Below are 21,864 nucleotides of genomic sequence, written 5' to 3' on the forward strand. Positions count from 1 at the left end.
TCTAAGGAGACACCGCAGATTCTGTTCAGGGTATGACTGGTAGCACAAATCTTGCAAACATCTCTTGGGATTTTCTCAGAACACTGAACTGTGCTATCTATTTGGCTCATAGACTGCATTATTTTAATTCTGTTCTATCTTGGACAGATCAAGGTAACAAACTATCTGGATGCTAATGTATGTTGCATGAGCTGCTGACATTAGTTCCTTCCACATTTCAGCAAATATTGTCCCTTGAATATCAATTCCTTTCTGACAGATCATGAAATTCACAATGGTGTTGAAGTACCTTTGGAATGATTGAATGACCAAAAGATACTTTAGGTTATCAGAGCAATCCACCGCAGCATGATTCAGCAGTTGTCAACATGAAACATCAATGCAAGTGATTACACTGTAAAACCATAAAGTATAGGAGCAGAATTAGGCCATTTTGCCCTGTAAGTCTGCTCGACCATTTAATTATGACTGAATGTTTCTCAACCTCATTCTCCTGTCTTCTCCCTATAACTCTGATACCCTTACTGATCAAGAACCTATATTATCTCTGTCTTAAATACAATCAATGACTTGACCTCCACAGCCCTCTGCAGCAATGAGTTCCACAGATTAACCACTCTCAGGCTGAAGAAATTCTTCATTTTGGTTCTGTAGGGTCAGAAGAACAGATTCAAGAACAGTTTCTTCCCCACTGTTAGCGAAATTTTGAATGGACCTCTTAATTGTTAATGTTGATCTCTCTCTGCACTTTCTCAGCAGCTGTGTATCCTGCACTCTGTTCTGTTATTCTGATACATTTGTATAGCACAATCTGCCTGTAAAGCACACAAGACAGCATTTTTCACTGTACCTCAGTACACGACAGTAATAAATCAAATAAAATCAAATTGTCCCTTCACTCTGAAACTGTGCCTGCGGGTCCTAGTTTCTCCTAATAATGGAAAATCTTCTCCACGTCTACTCTACCTAGGCCTCTCAGTATTTTATGAGTTTCAATCAGGTCTTGCATTCTAAAATCCTTGAGTACAAACCCAGAAGTCTCAATTATGCCTCATATGACAAACCCTCTAACCCAGGGTCATTCTTGTAAACCTCCTATGGACCCCCCCTGAGACCAGCACATCCTTCCTTAGATATGTGCCCCAAAGCTACTCATAATAATCGCTTTCAGCTTTCTTGAAATGAATGCTAATGTCACATTTGCCTTCCTTGATGGGGTTAACTATTTTTGACAATGTTTTTGGAATCAAAATTTTTTTTGAAATCTCAGGAACATTGTTTAGTGTCTTGTTAATTCAAAAGAATAGTATTCTATTTCATTGGTTGTTGAGTTCAGACTATAGATGTAAACTTCAAATTTATCCTGAGGGAACACAATCAGCAGAAGTGTTTTCTTAGTTAGTGTGACCTTGTCTCAATTGTTTCCAATGTCTATGAGGCACATGATTGTCATCTGTTTTAAGTCATTGATTCTTTGAGTCCAAATTGAAATCTACGGCATTGTAGAAGGGCTTCTTTTAGATTGTAATACTAAAAAACCAATATGTTTACTGAACCTGTTTTGAAGCACCGATTCTCAATTTTTTACTCAGAACCATTTTGCATGCTTCTGCATTAAATAAGAGTAGTTTTATGATGACTGATAAAGAAAAACTTACTCAGATCCAAAGCAAATCCAGTCATAGCATTCCAGCATCTCCAACTTTGACTTAACACAGTCATTTTCCTACAGCAACTTATCCAATATAGTATGAACAAGGTTTAATTTGATTCATAGTTTACATCACACTATGCTCATTAATTTATGGAGGAAAGCTTTTAGAGTTTATCATGATCTCAAGTTGCTACTTCAGCAGTTTCTTCAAATCAACCATCCCAAAATAATTTGCAATGGACTGCCCTTAAAATCCTTCAACCACATGTACTTCTGAACTGGGAAAGCTTTGCCACTGATCCCAAATAACAAATACTTAGAGTAGTGCCCAAAAATTTGTGGAATATTCTAAGATAGGACTCACCTGGTGAAATATAGCACAGCTGTCAAGAATCACAAAGTACTTTGCTCATATATATAGCTACCTTTTTGGTAGTGAATAGAAGATTAATTTCCACATGATAGTCTTGTTTAGGATCTCACCAGATGGATAGCGTGCAATTCTTTTCAAGTATGATCATTAAATTCTCTATGACATCATCATGGTTATAGGAACAGTGACATCCTGGCTGAGCAAACCATCTAGCATTTCATTTAACTTAGCACTTCAAGAAACTGAATCACGATACATGTTTTGACCTTATTGGCTCATATTCGGTATCCTGCATCAATTTGTCTTGCCTCGATATTGAATACAGGAAGAAGCGCCATTATACACTGCTTGTGTATCTCGTAAGTATTGATTGTGCATACTATTACCTCAGTAGATGGTATTTTGTTCATTATATTATCATAATTGAACCTACAATTTTCATGTCTAGACCTTTCTATGCATTAGATACTGTATGTTAATGAAATGTTGAGCTTACACATATCAACACTACATTGGACCAGAATTTATTTTAATACCTGAATGGGAAACTTTGCACCTCCATAAACATCATTCTCAGTCATGAATGTTACAAGCCTAAAATCTCAGTGATTTTAATAGAGGTGAAGCAATATTACTTAACATCTCAAATAGTCTCAGGTGCATCATATAAAGTAGTTGCTTGACTACAACTTAAGTACAACACATTTCAAATGTAATCAAACTGAAACTGATGATATGACTTTTGTTTTTGGTGATCTATCCATTGCTCTAGCTATTTTGCCCATGTGCAGGTGATTCTTTTGCATGATATTTTAGTACAAAATGATATATCTTTCCTCACATGCTGCAATTGTTTTTCAAAGATAAGGCACAGCAATCTTGTGGAACTCCTTTTTCTTTCTACAGATCCTACTCTCACATATATGGGGATCGATATTTTCTGCTTGCCTGCACCATGTTTTGGTTTTCAATGACTTTACATACCTCAGTCACGTTCTGTACCCTCAACTCACCAATAATTAAGTTGCAGACCACACTTCCAGTTGTGCAACAAACTTCACCCGATTCCAACAATTTTAGATTAGCTTTTTGAAACAATCTCAGTCTTGATCTAAAGTCTGCAATCTTAAAACACAAATCAATCTCAAAACATCTCCCCGAGTAATAGCATCAAGTTCACATCTGGCATGTTTTTGCAGTGCTCACCATTATGTTTCACCAGTTTCTTGCATTGTTCTCTTGAAGTTGTGTCCCTTATTGCACAATCAGCAATGCAGAGAGATCTTTCTCAGCACCTATTCTATCATGTTCTTGTCCCCAGCCATGATCCCATCTGTCCACGTGGAGTTAGGTTTGCATACTTCTTCCCCAGGGAAATGTCACCACTTATAATTCCTGCTTAAGCTTCATCACAGGAAATATAGCTTTCCCAGGCTCACTTGAAATTCTTCCACTTTTCCAGTGAGAGTGCGAAGTGATGGTAGCGTACTTCCAATGCCATTCTGCATATTCTTCAGTTTAAAAACGGTGTAGACGAATGAGATATCTACCGAAATGGTGATGCTTTTTAAGCAATCACCACCACCACCATACCACCATCTACATTCTGTGGACACTTTAAATGGTAGCTGTAGATCTTTTTTGAAAGAAGCATTAACATTTTGTTTTTAGCATACAAAATAACAAACTTACTTATGATGTGTTAGAATTAATCCAAGTCTGCTGTTTTACTCGGTCTCAGAAGAGAAAAACAAACTGACAAATAATACAATGACAACAAAGACAGGAACCTGTACCGTACTTCACAGAAGTATCTGATCATATTGTCTCCAGGAATGCTGCAGAAGGGCAGCACGATGATGAGCACTGCTGCCTCACAGTGCCAGGGACCTGGTTTCAATTCTAGCCTCAGGAGACCATGTGGAGTTTGCATATTCACCCCATGTCCGTCTGGGTTTCCACTGGGTACTCTAGTTTCCTCCCACAGTCCAAAAATGTGCAGGTTAGATGAATTGACCATGCTAAATTGCCCATAGTGTTCAGGGATGTATAGGTGAGGCGTATTAGTTCGGGGAAATGCAGCGTAATAGGGTTAGTGTGGACTTGTTGGGCCAAATGGCCTGTTTCCACATGGTAGGGGTTCTACGATTCTATGAAGGGAAGGGACAGCATGCACAGTAAAATGAAATGAACAAGTAGCTTATAACTATTCCCCTTTGGATATTGCCTTTTAGATTTAAACATGCAGTGTGCAGAAATGTCAATAAGCTTTGTACTAACCTTCAGTTTTCAATACTGTTTTGCCAAGTCAGTTGCTTTGAAATAGGTAGAAGACAACAACAACTGGCCATACAACCTAATTTCAAATGGACACTAGATATTGAAAACACTGCCTCATTAATCAATCGACTTCCCAGTAAATCAGCTTTTTCACCTGTCATATAAAATTATAATTATTAGATATTTGGCCTTCTTGTATTATCTAGATGAGTGAAAGACAAAAAATATTGACATGTCTTTCTTTTATACAATGTCCAAATAAAATCAAACTACTGCAAATACAAACAGTGCTGGAGAAACTCAGCAGGTCTAACAGCATTTGTGGAGAGAGAAACATAGTTAACATTTTCATTCTAATATGATTTCTTCAGAAAGGATAATATTCAAGTTCTATATCACCAAGCGACTGTTTAGATACAGGTATTTCTGGGATAATGTGTGTTTGGTCAATGAGAATTGGCTATAATGTGATTGATGAATAATGGACATTGTTTGGTATAGCGTGAATTTTCTACTGCACAGATATGGCAATCTTCCATGGAGCAATTTTCTATAGCGCAGGAATGCAACCATCGCATTCTACCAGAAATACCTGTACAAAAAGTTAATTTAACAAAATCAATTGGCTATAGCAGGTTTCACATGTCTTTAACTGTCAGCCAACTGCTTATCCTTAATGCACTAAGGATGGTTGCTAAATATTGTGGGCAAAGAGCCAAATTAGGACTTCTGAAATTTAATCAGTACTCCACTGGGAAAAAAAATCAAAAATGAAATTATTGTGACATATTACTTGATGCAATCAAAAGAAACTTTGTTGAGTGAAGGATGCTCAGCAGTAAAAAAAACTTCAAGCTGAGAAAGCTGATTGCTCTGCAAATGTGAGAAACAGAACTCACTCACAAATCAATCAGCCTGAGACAAAGCCTTGGAAACAAGAACACTTTATTACAGTCTTGCAAGAACCAGACGCCTCTGCAATCAAGCAGAAATGTGCGCGAAAACATTTAATTTACAAGTTGTGGAATCACGCCTCCCTTTTCCCATCCTATCATAAGCCGATTACCTCACTTGTTAGTTATTTTCTTATCTGGCCATCCTGCTGTCCTTGTCTGCATTCTTTGTTCCTTGTTTGTTACAGCTTGTTCTTTTATCCAGTTTCTCTTATCATATTATAAGCTTTATTGTGAAATGCCCTTGCTGCTTCTTTTTGTGGTCAGCTACAACCCTTTAAAGTTATTTCCCACCTTAAAACTATTTTCTTTAAAAGACCCTCTATATTCATTAAAGTCTTACCCTTAAGTATGCTATAAGAATTAACACCCCACCCCCCCCACCTGCAAAAACAAAATTTCTAATCTCCCACACAAGCATTCTGAAATCCTTGATTTTTAAGTTTGTATGCAATTATTGATTGCTTAATCCTTATGTGAATTGTTTAAATTGTTCATTGGTCACTCTATGATTAACAAACTTAGTATCCAAATTTCACTTTTAAATAACTAAATCCAAGTTCAAAAATCACTGGAATGTCTATTTCCACACAGGAGTTAAAAATGTGCAATATTTGGAAAGAAATAAAGGAATGGAATTGATTGTAAAAATATAATGGGGCAAGTTACAGAAGGTTTCATAACAGATAACATTTCGAATTTAATTTGTTTGTTAAACTGGTATGCCTGAACAAGAATAGCAGGATGCAAAACAAAAGGGTAATTGCATTTACATGTCAAAGAAATAAAAGATTTTATTGGGTGAGATGGAAGTCTTGGAGTGGATAGAGATTGCTCAATTTGGAGTTCCATAGGGGAGGATTGCTAATGGCCCATCTTAACGTAATCCAACCTGAAATGATAAACTGAGAAGGTGGAAATGTGTACCGCATGGATTTGCACATTTGTTTCATAAGCCTATCCTTTGCAGGACATTTTCTTTGTCTTCAAGTGATCCAGTCTATATGGTCATTTCTGATTGACTAGAAAATATCTATGCATTGGCCACAATTCACAATTTTAGAAAAGAGAATCTTGTGATTAAGTTCTAAGAATTATTTTGCTGCACAATCAGAGCTTTCACTTTTCTGTTCTGAAACAATAAACAGAACTCAGCAAACAAATTTGTGCAAGGGCACACAGTGAGTCTGTGAGAAGTAGAGATTGGTTAAAAAAAATGGGAGTTAGGAGTACATGTGACATATGAGTATGAAGTATCTTGCAAAAATGTCAAGAATAAACAATAAAGATAAGAAAGCAGAGTTTCAGGAAGAAAATGCATTATTATTTCTGCATAATATCATAATTGATCAAATAATTGAAACAAACTGAAGGAGCCAATCTTGGTATGAAACAAATTTATTTTACGTTCTTCATTAAATAAATGTTTTTATAGAGAAAACACTGCACAACCACACTTTGTAATTTTCATTACATTTTCAATCATTACAAGGGTTAGAAAACAAACTACTAAATGAAGTGCATAGGATACCTCCTGTGGTTCCTTGTAATGAAAACACAAATACGCAAGTTAAATATTAATGAACACAATATTTTAGTATTTATATTAAACTAAACTGTACAATAGAAAATAAAGCATTACATATACAAACAGAAAAAAATAACATTTCACAAGTTATTTCAAACTTTGTAAGTGCAAGGACACAAGCATTTATTGGCTTTCACGGACCTGTTTGTAAATACTGTACTAATATTACCCATGCACACATACAGTTGAAAACCATGCTACAGGAAGTATAAAAGCAAAGCAGCTATTTCTGAAATGTTCTGCAACCAAGTGTCCTTCACCACTTGTGCTATCAAATGTCTTGCTTTAATACTTCTTACATCGGAACAAATTCATGTTTAGGTTGATTAAATGAATATTCACCTTTTGGCATATTGTAAAATCAACATACATAACCAATAATTTGTTCTATAATACTCAGCCAGTTTTCTACATTAGATACTGGCACAATGAATAAGGAATGTCATAAATACTAAGTGAATGTTTGCCTCACTTGATTCAGTCATTGTGTTACATTTCGCGGCAGAGCTCAGTGACAGCATGATCATTGTGGAAGACCCAAGCACAGCATAATAATACAAACACAGACAGCAGTTCCAACTAGCTTGAACAGCAGCACATATTGACTTTGCTGTCTCATAAGTTCTACTGGTCAGTTACATACAGCAATGCCAACAAATTTCAGCTCTTGGATTACAATTACAATTGTGCTTTATCTGCATCGATATCAATTAATCAACTGCTATTGTAAGTCCAGAGTGTTACTGTCCTGTCAGCAGATGAAGATAAGAAAGATAGATCCTCAGTGTGCCATCTACACTGTATAACTTTGTCCTTATGCTTAGACACCACTGTTGTCGGAAGTGGTTTTATTAGATCTCCTATGGAGGAAAGTTAAAAGTTACAAAAGTCTGCAAGTGTGGTAAACATTTAATTGCATCAAATTAAGATAAATTTGCAAATGTTAACATGTAAAATGCATGCTGATGACCAAACATTTTCCTTAAGTTTTTAGTTTATTTAACCTGAAATAGATGTTACTTGTATCCATACTCCAAGTTTCATAGTTCTTCAACCATAATAAATAATCAATATAGGAAGTACGTGAAAATAAATATAAATAATTTAGACCTGAAAACATATGAAAACAGACTCTCCAGGTGGGCAAAATGAACCAGATGATCCCAGAATGTACTATTGTCACTTCCTAGACTATTCACCAAATAGCTATTGCCAAACAAGTTGTGGCTATTTCAGACAATGTGTAGCAATTTCTCATCCTCATTAGTCATTTCCATATGAACTTCGCAAATATATGGAAACTGAGCAAGCACAAAGGCTCAAAGTATCTATGATGGCCCCAAATGTCAATAGGCTTGTTAACACTTACTGGCTCACATACCAAAAATGATACTAATTATATTTACTGCCACCAACCACATAACAAGAAATAGAACTCTATCTTTGGTTGCAGGAGAAAAAAAATAAAAGTGAAAAAAAATGAAAACTTCATGAATGCGTCAATCAACTTAAAGTGAAAAGCAACAAACGATTACAAAATATTTTCAACTGACAGCTCATAATAGATTTACCTCGTAAGTCAGTTACTTTGACAGTAGTGTCATAAGATCCTGTAAGAAGGTAGTAAGCTCCTGGAGAGAACCGCACCGAACGTACATCACTACCATGTGGTTGGTAAATTTGCACCACTCTGCCTCCTCTAATATCATAGAGCATGCAGCTAGAATCCTCCTGACCCGTGGCTAGGAGTCTTCCACTTGGGTCTACAGCCACAGAAGCAACAGCACTGCCTGTGTAATGAAAGTTATACAATGATCCAAAAGTGGTACATACTAACTTCGCTAAGAGCATAATTGGCTCAATTCTGTGATCAAACTACAAAGTAATATATCTTGGTAGAGGGGACAATATAAACCAAAGGTTGCAATTAAAAATGCAGTAATGGACCTGGAGGCATATCATATGCTTTCCTGGGCTTTGTGCACAGAGGCATCAAGTACAAGTGCAAAGTACCTTATGAGGTGCCAGTGTTGGACTAGAATGGACAGTTAAAAATCACAACACCAGATTATAGTCCAACAGGTTTATTTGAAAGCACTAGCTTTCAGAGTGCCACTCCTTCATCAAGTGGTCGATCACAGAATTTATAGCCAAAGGATTCTGGATTAATGGTGCTGGAAAAGAACAGCAGTTCAGGCAGCATCCGAGGTGCAGTAAAATCGATGTTTCAGGCAAAAGCCTGTGTTCCTGATGAAGTGCTTTTGCCCGAAACGTCAATTTTACTGCTCCTCGGATGCTGCCTGAACTGCTGTGCCTTTCCAGCACCACTAATCCAGAATCTGGTTTCCAGCATCTGCAGTCAGTTTTTACCTTATAGCCAAAGGAGTCCAGTGTCACAGAGATGTGATACATTAAACAATTTTAGGTTAAATCTTTCATCTTTTAAAATTGGATATGCTGATTTAATGTTATGTAAATCCCAGAACTACTTTTAAATTACATTCTCTAGTTCAGCTTTTCTAACAATAGGTGTGAAGTCTGTCTGTATCCCAATGTTTAGTCAGACTGACAGGCCCTCTACATGCAGTTTTTAAGTGAAATAAAACACAATTCTGCAAAAACAAATTCACCCCATAAGCTTAAATGTGCGTGCATGTAGGAGCAACAGTGTGTGTGCGCGTCAGTGCACGTGATTGACTGTGTGTAAGCTTGGTTAAGTGTGATGGGGTATGTATCTGAGAGAGGGTAGGGGGTGTGTATGTGCGCATATGAGAGAGAGAGAAAGAGAAGAGAGTGAGAGAGAAAGAGAGTGAGAGAGAAAGAGAGTGAGAGAGATGTGGTGTGACATAAACCCAGGGTTCCAGTTGATGCCCTTCCCACGGGTGCCAAACTTTACTATTAGCATCTGTTTAGCCACTCTGCATTGTTGCTTGTCCTAAAGTCAGCCTTGGAGTATGGTCACCTGAAGGTCCGAGGCTGAATGTCCTGACCACTGAAGTCCTGCCTGGTGATTGTTATGCAGTAAAAGAGGTAAAAACAATGACTGCAGATGCTGGAAACCAGATTCTGGATCAGTGGTGCTGGAAGAGCACAGCAATTCAGGCAGCATCCGAGGACAGGCAAAATCGACGTTTCGGGCAAAAGCCTATTCCTGATGAAGGGCTTTTGCCCGAAACGTCGATTTTGCCTGTCCTCGGATGCTGCCTGGATTGTTACGCAGTGTCCATTCATTCATTGTTGTAGTGTCTGCCTGGCCTCGCCAATGTACCATGCCTCAGGGCATCCTTGCCTGCAGCGTATGAGATAGACCACATTGGCCAAGTCACGAGTACCTGCTGCGTACATGGTGGGAGGTGCCCCCATGTGTAATGGTGTTATCCGTGTCGATACTTTGACATCTCTTGCAACGGCTGCCATGACAGGGTTGTATGCTATTGTTGTCCTGAAGGCTGGGAAGTTTGTTGTGCACAATGATCTGTTTAAGGTGTGGTTGTTGTGGTTCGAGAAATGGAGGCGTGGGCAAGGTCTTGGCAAGGTGCTCATTCTCGTCAATAATGTGTTGAAAGCTGCAAAGAACATTGCATAGTCATTCGGCTCCCGGGAAGTACTGGACAATGAAGGTTACCCGGTCTTCTGAGGAGGTCATTATGGTTACTCGCAGTGGCAAGTCAAAACTGGCGGTTGATGAATTGCGCATCGTACCCTGTTCTTATGAGGGCATCCTTGAGCACTTTCAAGTGTCTGTCATGTTCCTCCTCATCCAAGCAAATCTTGTGTATGCAGAGGGCTTGTACATTGGGGATGGCTATTTTAATACGTTTCAGGTGGAAGCTCGATAAGTGTAGCGTCGTGAGATTATCCGTGCATTTTACTTTGCTCAAAAACTACATGAGTCCATGTAAAACTCTGTAAAACTATGCAGAGGGCTTGTCAGTTTGACTAAACATTGGGACACAGACAGACTTCACACCTACTGTTAGAAAAGCTGGACTGAATATAATTTTAAAATGTTCTGGGATCTACATAAGAACAGAAACCAGCTTATCCAATTCTAAAAGATTAAACAATCTAAAATTGCTTAATGTATTACATCTCCATGACACTGGACTCCCTTGGCTACAAATTCTGTGAACATGATCTTATACTCCACAACAACCTGATGAAGGAGCGGCGCTCCGAAAGCTAGTGCTTCCAAATAAACCTGTTGGACTATAATCTGAAGAAATTATAATGAACCTTTATAAAACACCACTTCAGATTCAAATGGAGTATTACATCCAATTCCAGGTATAGTGAGCGTGAAGACATTAGGAGATGATGCAGAAAAAGATTTCTGAGAATGGTTCCAGGGATGGTACTTGGATAGATTAGAGAAGCTGGGATCATTCCCCTCACAGAAAATTGTGATTTCATAGAGGAGTTCAAAATCATGAATGCTCTAGATTAATTCCAGTTTCTAGTTTAAAGTTGAACAAGCTAATCTTGAACTATCTTTCAATCAATAATGAATTACAATCAAATGCTTAATTTCACTGTTTAATGGGTGTTCAAACTTATGCATACGTTGTGTGGAAACTGGAGTAACCTTACATCAGCAAAACTGACAAGTTCAGCTTAATTCAATTATAATTTCCCATTGCACTCCAGCAGAAACTCCAGATTGTTTTCCAATATATTAGCCACCAGCTAAATGTGGCTAATTGTGAATCTGAATGTGGCCAACTGCATTTCTAAACAGCGAATTGTGGACATCATTGGACAGTGATCTCAATATTTGTATTAGATCAGTGCAATAGTTATATAGTTAAAATTTGTATGTCACAAGACAATAGAATGTGAGAATATTTTTTTGATTTTCAAGTCTTCTACTTCTTTATTGCTGAATGATGATGGATATTTCTTCAGGAAAAATAATGCAAAAGACATTTACCTGTATTGCACCAGTGTATGTAAGGCCCTTCTCTTAAAATTGACAGGTAGCAAGAACTGTCCTTATGTTTAGTTAGTCATTTTTGTTGGACACTTCTAGTAAAGCTTATTTTACCTATTGACTATACCAGATTCAGCCATAGTGGCTTTTACTCAATTTTTTTCTCAAACGAATATCAGTCACCAAGACCTTGACTTACCCGATCCATGAAATGCTGTTCCAACAACACGAACACAGCTTGGAACTCTCAGATCCCAGAACCTTACAGTCTTGTCTTGTGAGCCAGATGCAATCATCCATCCTCCCCAAGTATAGAGTGCTAGAATATGACCTATAATAACAAAACAACATTGGTGTCTAAAGTAATCCAAGCTATAGTGACCATTTATAAAAGAATATACATTTAATTGATTACAAAAATAGAACAAACTTCAGCATCAGACATCAAGAATTGGAGAATTATGTTTGATTCATCCCTTTTCACATTTGGCTAACCAGAGCTAAAAAAGATGCTGACAAAGTAGTTCTTGCAAACCGAAGAAAGCAATTTTTCTTTTCCCCAATGAATGGTATTTCCAAATGTTCACCCTTCCCTCCCATTGCATCTGCTTTTAACTTAACCAAATTAATTAAGGGGATTGTTGGTCAATCTAAAGAATGTGGACTGCAGTGGTTCAAGAAGGCAACTCATCCCCTTCTCATGGGCAACTAGGGATGGGCAATAAATGCTTATCAACCAGCAATGCCCATATGCCACAAGAGAGAATTAAAAAAAATCCATCATATGCCAGGAACTCCTCACAAATCTGAAAAATCTTGCTGAACCTGCATGTTATTTTTATATTTCTTGTACAAAGATTGTCTAATTTTTCTGAATGACAATGTTTTTAAAAGTTCCTTATCATTTATAAGGTAATCTGACTTTTCATTTCTCCTACCAAAATAAGCACCTCACACCTGCTCACCCTGTCGTCCAAAAACAAATTTATTCCTATCACAGCTTACCTATTTTTAGGAGTCTTCCGAAAAGCCTAATGTCTCTTTCATCATTGTATTATCAGCAAACTTTGATGCATTACTGTCCTCATTGAAGTTATTATTTAAGATTGTAAATAGCTGAGGCCAAAGCAGCCTGACATTTGAAAATATTGGCTTTTTTTTTGCTCGGTTTTCTGCCCAATGGCCAAGCCTCCATCTCAGTCATACTGCCATACAGTCCCAGCCTTTTTAATTCAAACCTTCCATATGCAGCAACATGCTGGTAAATCTCTTCTGAATCCTCTCTAGCTTAATAATATATTTCCCAATAACAGAGTATCAGGTTGTAGTCCCATTAATTTCTTCTACTTTTTCTAAAATTAATAACTTCGTGCTCCTCACAAAAGGAAGCCTTTTGGCTTCCACTGTTTTTGATTATGCTCTTAGTGTCTTTTGTATCATAGCAAATACAGAATATCTGTTTAAAGTCTGTCATTTTCTTATTCCCCAGACTATAATTTGTCCTGTTTCTCTCTCTAAAGACCAACATTTACTTCTGTTAATCTCCTCTTTCCTGGATTTAAGAGGAAGTTCTTAGGATCTGTTTTGCTTGCTTCTAAAAATTTCCTATTCAGGGGCTTACAACTATTCTCCGTGAGAATTTTCTTTTAATCCAGATTATTTTTCCTGAATACATGTGATCAAAGTAAAACTGCCAAAAAGACAAACTCTGATAAGAATTGTTAGCATTTTCACATTGACTCAATTCTGCACTACAATGCATAAAGAAGCCTAAACGACAGACTTTTTTATTTATCTTCAAATTCATTTCTTTGCGCTGAATTTCAATAATGTTTGGCAAGTATAGCGTTAGATTTTACAGTGCATTGAAAAAAAATCTCTAACTAATAATAAACTATTACGTTATTTATTTGTTCTTGGAAATTAAATCATGAAGAAGGAGAATCTTTTGGTCTATTGCATTTAAGAAGAAAAAGCAGTGATGAAACATTAAAAACACGAGTGCAAAAATCAGCTGAGGCAACAAATTCAGGCCATCTATTCATCCTGGTATATGGCATTATTTTCTATAATACAAAAAAAATTATTTAAAAAAGGGAATAAGTATCTATTTTACAAGAGAGGAAAACCAGAGCAATTATTGCAACCTTACCTTTCAAAACCTATTTTAAGGAGTCTGAAATGCAGGTGATGACTGATAACTAGCTCCAACCACATTACATATTAAAATACATTTTCTAGCATTAAATTAAAGGAAAAAAATGCAAACAAGATTCCTCATCTACTAATTACAGTGAATTCTGTACAATAACAAGCACAATACATAGTTGATTCACGTTTAAGAGAGTTACAAAAAAGTCACTTTTCAATTGAAAAAAGCATTTTCATCTACCAATTGTTTCTAGGTACAAAAGCAACATCAATTTAAGGTTTTTGAATCTATTTCATACCAGTATGTCCACTGAGTGCATGTAATCCCTGGCCTCGTTGACAGTCTGTTGTATAAATATTACAATCTCCAGCTCCAGCACTGATTAAGATTGCTCCTCCACTTTCGGGGCCCTCCATGAAAGCAAGATCCCGGATAGTACCATCATGCATGCTGAACTCCAAATCAGGACCTGTGAAAGAACACCTTACTTATTTAGGTTATTCTTCTGTAGCAACAGACACAAGTAAATCTCATTCATCATTAGAATATTTTACAACACACAAATGTAATTCAATACAATTTTCAAACATGCATAAAACATGTAATCCTTTTAGCAAATGCAGTGAAAATACTAATGGAATTTTGTTATCAACCCACCAATTACTTTGAAGGAATGGACTTCTGACAAATATGACAATGTTTTGTCACTGCTAATTCCTGAAATCTCCTGCTGAATTCCTCTAACTTTCTCAGGTATGCATGTAACTTTTCTGGGTGAAGCTATTTCTCTTTGGCTTTGATATTTTGCTACTATTTTCTCTAGACTCTGCAAACATTGCAGAGATTTTTAAAAGTTAGAACCACAGACCCCAGTTTCAATTTAAACGTATTCACAGCGCTGATCATGCGTTGAGTCTCTAAACATTCCCTGCAGTTTATAGTTCAGCTCATTCAGTTTTGACATTACGTCTGTAAAGAATCCGAAGTCTGACAGCTCATTGCACACTTCATCCCTTGATTTAAGAAAAGTGACTATTTCAGGTATCAGATCTAAAATTCTTTGCAAGGAATTCCCCCAACTCATCCTCCATGCTGATGCAGGTGGTTAAGTTTACCGTAGGCAATAGAATTTGTCGAGTTAAAGTTTAAGCAGTAAAGGGCTTTTGCTTGAATTGAGTTTACTTTCTTAGTGACAGCTTACATCACATGACAAAAGTGCATAACATTACTGGCTACAGCTTACTGGTGGATTATACACAGTTAATTGAGAATAGAGGGGAAATCAGGATCATTTCTGAAAAATACAACAAAGCCTACAACAAAGCATGGCTGCAGTACCATCACCTTTAATGGAATCCAGTTTCTTGACTGGAACGTTTTTCTCATGCACATGCTTTTGAATTTTGTATATATTCTCACTATTTGTTCTCTTTAAGGGGCACTTAAGAGTGAGAAGATCCTCTTTATTTGGTATGCCCTTAAAAACCATACATACAAAAACATTTAGAAGGCGGCGATGGATTTATCAGACTGAAATGAGAAGCATTCAATTCTTCAGGTCTGACTGTTGCAGAAACATGTCTTCAGACAAAGATTACACTCATCCTGCTTCTGTGAATGTATTGAGTGATGACATGCTCTGGATTGCCGTTATTGTTTCTTCATTGTTCTTAAAGTTACTGAATAAAAGAGTCAGTGGCTGCTAGCTTTGTTTCTATAATTACTTTGCCATCTGTGAATTATCTCATATCTTGGCAGAAAATGGCAAACACAAAATGATGCTTCAGTGTAAGCCTTCCCTGATGCTGCTGGTTTAAATAAAAATTACTGCTGAGCTTTCCAAACAGCTTTCCTCTGAAGTATGCTGTTCAAGGCAAAACAATCCTTGAAGTTACTGTGTATCACAGTGTGGTGTTGTTCCAAATTCCCGTTTTTACTTATCCTTATATGCTGGTGATACATAACAGCAATTGCTCTTAGCTTTTATAACAGCAATTCAATTTCCTGTTGCACATGAAAGTTGCATATTATTGGTTTATTTTTAGATACCCTAAATTCATCACTCATCATTATTGCTTCATCTTGTAGTTCAGGATCTCAACCTGTCATTTAGTCCTGCACAAACCTATCAGATAAGCAGTGGAAGAAAAAAAAACTACAGGTCTACAGAGAATGGGCAGAGGAGCGAAACCAGCTGAACTCTTCTTGCAGATAGTTCTCATGGACATGACAGACTGAATTGCCTCCTATATTTCTAATACAGTAATATACTAGATTTACATGTATTTAGAAAGGCAAGGACCAATAATGGAGAGTCAACAAGACTCTCTGCATGGAAAATTGTGTCTCACTAACTTGATTGAGTTTTTTGAAGAAATAACAAAGAGGATTCATGAGGGCAGAGCAATGGACAAGTTCCATATGGACTTCAGTAAAGGTGTTCCACCAAGCTTCCACATGGTAGACTCACACGGAATACAGAGAGAACTAGCCATTTGGATACAGAACTGGCTCCAAGGTAGAAGACAGAGGGTGGGGTTGGAAGGTTGCTTTTGAGACTGGAGGCCTGTGACCAACGGTGTGCCACAAGGATCGGTGGTTTTCGTCATTTATGTAAATGAATTGGATATGAACATAGGAGGTGTGATTATTAAGTTTGCAGATGACACCAAAATTGGAGGTAATGGACAATGAAGAAAGTTATCTCAGAGTAAAATGGGACCTTGATCAGATGGGTTGATGGGCTGAGGAGTGGCAGACAAAGTTTAAGTTAAATCATTGAAAAGTGCTGCATTTTGAAAGGCAAATCAAGACAGGACTTATACACTTACTATTAAGGGTCCTGGGTAGTGTTGCTGAACAGAGACCTCATTCAGCTCACTCCACTATAATATGTCAGTGATGTTCCTCTGCAACCTTGAGCTATAGAATATTGCACTATGGAAAACCTCTATAGAAAATCATGCTATAAAAGATCCCTAACAGAAAAATCGCAATGCCCATTCAGTAGAAAGTTTGCATTATCCAAACAACGCTCACCATTCAATCACATTATAGCCATTCGCGTTGACTAAACATGTGTTATAGTAGAACGACTGTAATGCAGGTTCATAGTTCTTTGAAAGTGGAGTTCCAGGTAGACAGGAGTGAAGGGGGTATTTGCTATGCTTGTCTTTATTGGTCAATGTATTGAGAATAGGAGTTGGGAGGTCATGTTGTGGCTCTGCAGGAAATTGATTCAGCTACTTTTGGAATACTGCATTCAGATCTGGTCTCCCTGCTATAGGAAACTCGAAAGGATTCACAAAAGATTTACAAGGATGTTGCCAGGGTTGAAGGGCTTGAGCTATAGGGAGAGGTTGAATAGACTGGGGCTATTTTCCCTGGAGCGTTGGATGCAGAGGTAATGACCTGACAGAGGTTTATAAAATCATGAGCAGCATATATAAGGTAAATAGACAAGGTCTTTTCCCTGGGTTGGGGGAGTCCAAAACTAGAGGGCGTAGGTTTAGGGTGAGAGGGGGAAGATTTAAAAGGGACCTAAGGGGCAACCTTTTCATGCAGAGGGTGATGTGTGTATGGAATGAACTGCCAGAGGAAGTGGTGGAAGCTGATACATTTAAAAGGAATCTGGATGGGTAGATAAATAAAAAGGGGTTCAGAGTGATATGGGCCAAATGGTAGCAAGTGGGACTAGATTAATTTAGGACATCTGGTCAGCATGGATGAGTTGGACCCAAGGATCTGTGTCCATACTGCACAATTCTATGAATCTACACTGGCCTCAAAAATCAATTCATAATATATTTCTTATTTGTTCATGTTGCCTCAAAATTTACTTTACCCTGCAATTATAGACCACCTTCACCAAATTGAAACATGATTCGACAAGCCAGCAAAGCCTGTTATAAACACGCACTTTTCTATAGCCACACACCTCTGGAAGTGCAAGTCATGCAGCAACATTAGTGTGAGGGTGAAGGAATGGGACAGGCAATGAGGTCAACTGCAAGAGATACACATGGCGAAGGAATGCAGATGGGTGGTGAAGCCAATGGTCAGATGTGCACAGATGTCAATCATGACCGAGATATTGGAGACCACAGTCATAAGATGTCAGCCTTTTTACACTTGCCTCAGACTGAGCACATAATTTAGATTGATACTTCAGGTCATACTCAGGACGTCTATACTGCTGAAGGTGTGAACATTTGGTTTATTCATTTGTTGGTGTCACCTTATTTCTAGAAAGTTAACAAGCATGGATCTTCACCTTTTGTCAGTCCTTTTGCCCTTACACATTCCACATAGGTCAACAACACCAGTCCAGTATCTCTGTCACCAATTTTTTCTCTTCTGTTTACCCCTCATACATTTTCTTACAATATTTCCTTAAAATAAATTCCCTGTCTACTATTAAGTCTTAATGCCATGTATTTCTCCCTATCACATGTACAAATTTTCTATTGTCTCCAGCAATTTCCATTGGTCTGTTTGGATCTGTAGAGAATCCTCCTATATATCCAGCTCATCAATTATCTCTTTGCTTTTTCTTCATGTCTTTAATAGAATGTTAAATCAAGGTTATGTTTACCTGATCATATAGATGTAAATGATACCATTACACATTGGAAGAAAAGTAGGGAAATTGTTTCTAGTATCTTTGCTAATACTTATCCCTTAACCAGATTCACAAAATATAATGGTTCGATTACTATCTCATCACTGCAAGAAGGACTTTGCTTAATCAAATTAATTGTTGTGCTTTCTGTATTACCACATTAAAATAAAACTTCAAGAGCCGACTGTGCTTTGGAACATCCTTTATGTGACGTAAGGCACTACATTAGGGTTTCGCAAACCACAGGTTGTGACCCCTTTAGATTGGTTTGTAGAACAAATGTTTGGAGTCAGGGACTATTCCTTCTCTGTGGCAGCAACAGTGATTGGAGACTGTCCAGTCTGGAATCTCTGGCAGAACACCAAATCAAACAGCAGGAGGCAGGTGGTGAGCCCAAAGTGTCCTTTAACATAACTTATTTTGGGAGTTCCTTTGACTGGGTCTGTTTGCTGAATTGGTGCAGCTGAAGTCAATTGCATCTCAGTAAGTGACCAATTGTGGTAAAAACCAGGAGGTCAAAAGACAAAGCTAGAATGGCGAGTGTTAGAGTCATAGAGATGTACAGCATGGAAACAGACTCTTCGATCCAAGTCGTCCATGCTGACCAGATATCCCAACCCAATCTAGTCCCTCCTGCCAGCACCCGGCCCATATCCCTCCAAACCTTCCTATTCATGTACCAATCCAGATGCCTTTTAAATGTTGCAATTGTACTAGCCTCCACCACTTCCTCTGGCAGCTCATTCTATACATGTATCACCCTCTGCGTGAAAAAGTTGCCCCTTAGGTTCCTTTTATATCTTTCCCCTCTCACCCTAAATCTATGTCCTCTAGTTCTGGACTCTCCCCACTCCAGGAAAGAGACTTTGTCTATTTATCCTATCCATGCCCCTCACGATTTTATAAACCTCTAAGTTGCTGATCTTTGAGCGGCCCCATTCTCTCTCTAGTTACCCTTTTGCCCTTAATGTATTTGTAAAAACCCTTTGGATTCTCCTTACTCTATTTGCCAAAGCTACCTCATGCTCCATTTTTGCCCTCCTGATTTCCCTCTTAAGTGTACTCCTCCTGCCTTTATACTCTAAGGATTCATTCCATCTATCTCTTCTATACCTGACATATGCTTCTTTCTTTTTCTTAACCAAACTCTCAATTTCTTTAGTCATCCAGCATTCCCTATATCTACCAGCCTTTCCTTTCACCCTAACAGGAATATACTTTGTCTGGATTCTCGTTATCTCATTTCTGAAGGCCTCCCATATTCCAGCAGTCCCTTTACTTGCAAACATTTGCCCCCAATCAGCTTTTGAAAGTTCTTGCCCAATACCTTCAAAATTAACCTTCCTCCAATTTAGAACTTCATCTTTTGAATCTGGTCTATCATTTTCCATCACTATTTTAAAATGAATAGAATTATGGTCACTGGCCCCAAAATGCACCCCCACTGACACCTCAGTCACCTGTCCTGCCTTATTTCCCAAGAGTAGGTCAAGTTTTGCACCTTCTCCAGTAGGTACAACCACTTATCGAATCAGAAAATGTTCTTTAATAAATTCCACCCCATCTAAACCCTTAACACTATTGTAGTCCCAGAACTATGTTTGGAAACTTAAAATCCCTTCCCATAACCACCCTTTTATTCTGGCAGATAACTGACATCTCCTTACAAATATGCCAAACCCTCTCCCTTGTGGCATGCAGGGGGCCATTCCACCCCCCCTCTCTCCACCTCCCCCCCCGCCCCAAACAGGCAGCCTTTCACTGTCCTACAACACCCCTTCCCTTCCTCCAACCCCAACACCACCTCACGCACCCTTAAACCGACCCGCACCATCATGGCCTTGTGTGCCCTTGCACTGGCCCGCACCACCTCGGCCTCGCACGCTCTTGCATCGGCCCCAAGCTTCAAACTTAACAGTAGTTCCCCTGTCCATCTGCTGTACAGGCCCCTTACTCCAGGAGAGACACTGATTGTAGATACCAGCAACCAGATCACAAGTAAACTTTTATGTCACACCTTATCTCATACTATTTGGAAATCCAAATACAGAATGTCATCTTCTGGAATCCCTTTATCCATGCTGCTTGTTACATCCTCAAAGAACTTGAATAAATTTGTCAAATAAGTTTACCCTTTCACAAAACAATGTTAACTCTTTCTGATTGCATTGTGCTTTTCTAAGTGTCCTGTTACTATTTCTTTGATAATGGAATATAGTATTTTTCAAATTATGTTAGGCCTTAATTGTCCAACCTTTTGTGCAACATATTCATTTTTTCTTTCTCATCAGGCCATTGAGGAAATGTTGGAAAAATAAACCTTCAGAAATTTAGGAATAGAAAGACCAGTTGGTTGTTCAGACCCTCAAGCCACCTCCCTCTTTTCCCATTACCCTTGCAAATGGTATGACATACAAGTCTCTGGGGGATGGGAGGGATGGAACATGCTGAATCTGTAATGTAGAGTTCAATTGATCCTATTAACATAACTGGCATGAGGTTTGGTTGCAAAAATCAATGTTTAAGTGATCTTTAATTCCTGCAAGTTGGCTATCTTAATTTCAAGCTTGTAATTTGATTAATAATACAGTTACACCACAATGAAAGAACTGAATGAACAAAACTTAAAATATGGTTCTCTAGTTTAAGATCAAATATTAAACTGATATGACTAAGTTTATAACTAACACACCAAATGGGCTAGCTGCTTGGAAACTGAAAAGTCATTTGAGATGAAAGTACTATTTCATTATTTGTATGCGAACTGGAGAACAGAGAACGGGCTATGTAAAATGATCAAAAACTTGATTGAGGCCCCCAAAAAACAACTGGTCAATCACTGAGCCTTCAGAAAGCAGGCTTGGCCTATCCAGAATTGATCATGTGAATAGCAAGAAACAAAAGAATCTGAGGAAGGGACACAGGACCTGAAATATTAATTCTGATTTCTCTTCACAGATGCTGCCAGACCTGCTGAACTTTTCCAGTCAATTCTGTTTTTGTTTCTGATTTACAACATCCGCAGTTCTTTCAGTTTTTATGTGAATAGCAAACACTGATGAGGAGTTGTGTCCTGAAACGATAGCGAGCTAGCTCAGGACAAAGCAGGTTGATCGGATACTTGGCGATCAGAACACGAGAACTGATCATTCCCTTTATTCTGACTCTCGATCTAGCCCCAGTAAAGTTCCATACATGGACACTAGGTTACGATAGCTAGCTTAGAACAAAGTAGTCTGATCAACTACTTGGAGACCAGGAGAGCATTGAGCACTTCCTCTGTTCCAATTGTGCAAGGTTGCCTTGAATTGTC

General features: G+C 38.1%; 1 protein-coding gene across 5 annotated transcripts in view; it reads right to left on the reverse strand.

Moving 5' to 3' along the window:
- Positions 1-6,642: 6,642 nt before the first annotated feature.
- LOC122554541 (WD repeat-containing protein 47-like) overlaps positions 6,643-21,864 on the reverse strand; it is a 59,646-nt gene continuing 44,424 nt past the window's right edge. For all 5 annotated transcript variants that reach the window (XM_043699735.1, XM_043699734.1, XM_043699733.1 and 2 more), the window contains exons 12-15: positions 14,229-14,399; positions 11,978-12,109; positions 8,420-8,638; positions 6,643-7,708 (exon numbers count right to left, since the gene is read on the reverse strand). In XM_043699735.1, coding sequence (XP_043555670.1) covers positions 7,563-7,708; positions 8,420-8,638; positions 11,978-12,109; positions 14,229-14,399 — 668 coding nt within the window. In that variant the 3' untranslated portion in view covers positions 6,643-7,562. The remainder of the gene's footprint in view (positions 7,709-8,419; positions 8,639-11,977; positions 12,110-14,228; positions 14,400-21,864) is intronic.

Source organism: Chiloscyllium plagiosum, chromosome 11, assembly GCF_004010195.1.
Source record: "Chiloscyllium plagiosum isolate BGI_BamShark_2017 chromosome 11, ASM401019v2, whole genome shotgun sequence".
NCBI classification, from domain to species: Eukaryota; Metazoa; Chordata; class Chondrichthyes; order Orectolobiformes; family Hemiscylliidae; genus Chiloscyllium; species Chiloscyllium plagiosum.